Genomic DNA, 1,330 nt, shown 5'->3' with positions numbered 1-1,330 from the left:
TGAAGAGTGGGCAGGGGTGGGGTTGGGGACTGGTGCCAAGGCTGCGGTTTGACTGCAGGGGGGGAGGGGTCACACAGCCCGGGGGTGGGAGCCAGGGGACACACGTGTCCCTGTACCAGGCCATGGGCAAGCCCGCACCGAGTCTGGGTGAGGGGCGTGGCTTGTACTGGGGTGCTCACCCAGAGCCAAAGACCACCTACATGGCCCACAGCGGGGGGAGGGGGCGGACTGGGGATGCGTGGCGACCACCCGCGGAGCGGCCCACTCCCTGGCACCCGGCGCGCACGCACTTGGACACGTCGGCAATGTGCAAGTGCCGCAGCTCCACCCACAGGTCGTCGTCCTCGTCCAGCAGCACAGCCTTCTCACGGGCCTCGCTCAGCCCCGTGGTCTCGTACCTGCGGGAGATGGAGGGTCAGGGCAACCAGCCGACGACCAGGGACCCAGGAGCTGATGGGGGGGGGGCGGTGAGTGTTCCTGGGCTCCGCCTACTTGTACGTGTCCTGTTCGATGTTCAGCAGGTCATAGGCCATGGCCTGGAAGGTGAGCTCATGCAGCAGCGGGGACACAGGGTCCGACCCCCGGTCCATGATGAGCAGCTGTGAGCGGGTTTTTTCAGGGCCCTGGGGGGTTGGCAGGGATGAGGATACTGACCCTGTCCTTCCTTGGCCGTGGCTTCACCCCCACCTCCCCGGCAGGCCCCCTTACCTCACCCAGACTGGGATTGTCTGCCTTGAAGGCGTTCAGCTTGGCCAGGACGGCGTGGGCCAGCTGCGCCGTGACCTCTGGGCCCCTGGGAGACATGGGGGCCTCAGGAGTGGGGTTGGGGAGGGCCGGGCACACACGGGTAGTTAAGGCACACACAACTCCAAGGATGGGGTTAGGGATGGGAGCTGGCACCAGGGTGAGGACCAGGACTGGGGTCAAAGTGAGGTCAAAGGCTGCAGGCAGGTTGGGGTCAAGGTGGGGGGCGGCATTGGGATGGGGTCCCCACTTGCGGTAGCGGATGGCCGGGTACTCCTGCAGGGTGGCGCACAGTGTGGCGATCTGCTGAGCCAGTGCCTCGATCTGCCGCGCCCGCTCCCCCACCCGGAAGGGGCAGTAGAGGTTGTAGGTGCTGTGGGGGGCATCCAGGGAGAACACCTGGGAGGGCATAAGTGCCAAGGCCACCACTCTGGGTGCGTCCCTGGCCATCGTGCGGTCTCCAGCTCCTGCCGCTCCCTGGGGCTTCCCCCGGGCTCTGGAGCCTGCCACGCCATCCAGAAGGCAGGCCCAGGCCGCTTTCAGCTGATGCCTGAAGGATGTGGAGAAACACCCCAGTCCCCTACCC

The 1,330-nt window shown here is 66.7% G+C and overlaps 2 protein-coding genes across 3 annotated transcripts in view; both read right to left on the bottom strand.

Annotated features, from left to right (window-relative positions):
* Positions 1-1,330, bottom strand: part of STXBP2 (syntaxin binding protein 2) — a 10,059-nt gene that overhangs the window by 3,817 nt on the left and 4,912 nt on the right. The gene's annotated exons all lie outside the window — the stretch shown is intronic.
* LOC121102553 (syntaxin-binding protein 2-like) lies at positions 182-1,209 on the bottom strand. Its single transcript, XM_040629409.1, has 4 exons — positions 995-1,209; positions 709-793; positions 493-623; positions 182-398 (listed from the first exon to the last, which is right to left on the bottom strand). The coding sequence occupies exons 1-4, from the start codon at positions 1,192-1,194 to the stop codon at positions 197-199; spliced, it is 618 nt and encodes a 205-aa protein (XP_040485343.1). The 5' UTR covers positions 1,195-1,209; the 3' UTR covers positions 182-196.

Source organism: Ursus maritimus, unplaced genomic scaffold (assembly GCF_017311325.1).
Source record: "Ursus maritimus isolate PB19 unplaced genomic scaffold, ASM1731132v1 scaffold_14, whole genome shotgun sequence".
Lineage (NCBI taxonomy): Eukaryota > Metazoa > Chordata > Mammalia > Carnivora > Ursidae > Ursus > Ursus maritimus.
The sequence above is the reverse complement of the archived record's forward strand: the minus strand, read 5'-3'. Positions and strand labels throughout refer to the sequence as shown.

Coding starts and splice junctions, on each gene's coding strand:
- LOC121102553 (XM_040629409.1), bottom strand. CDS start 1,194: ATGGCCAGGGACGCACCCAGAGTGGTGGCCTTGGCACTTATGCCCTCC. Junction 624..708: donor ACAATCCCAGTCTGGGTGAG/GTAAGGGGGCCT, acceptor CCAACCCCCCAG/GGCCCTGAAAAAACCCGCTC. Junction 399..492: donor ATCGAACAGGACACGTACAA/GTAGGCGGAGCC, acceptor CATCTCCCGCAG/GTACGAGACCACGGGGCTGA.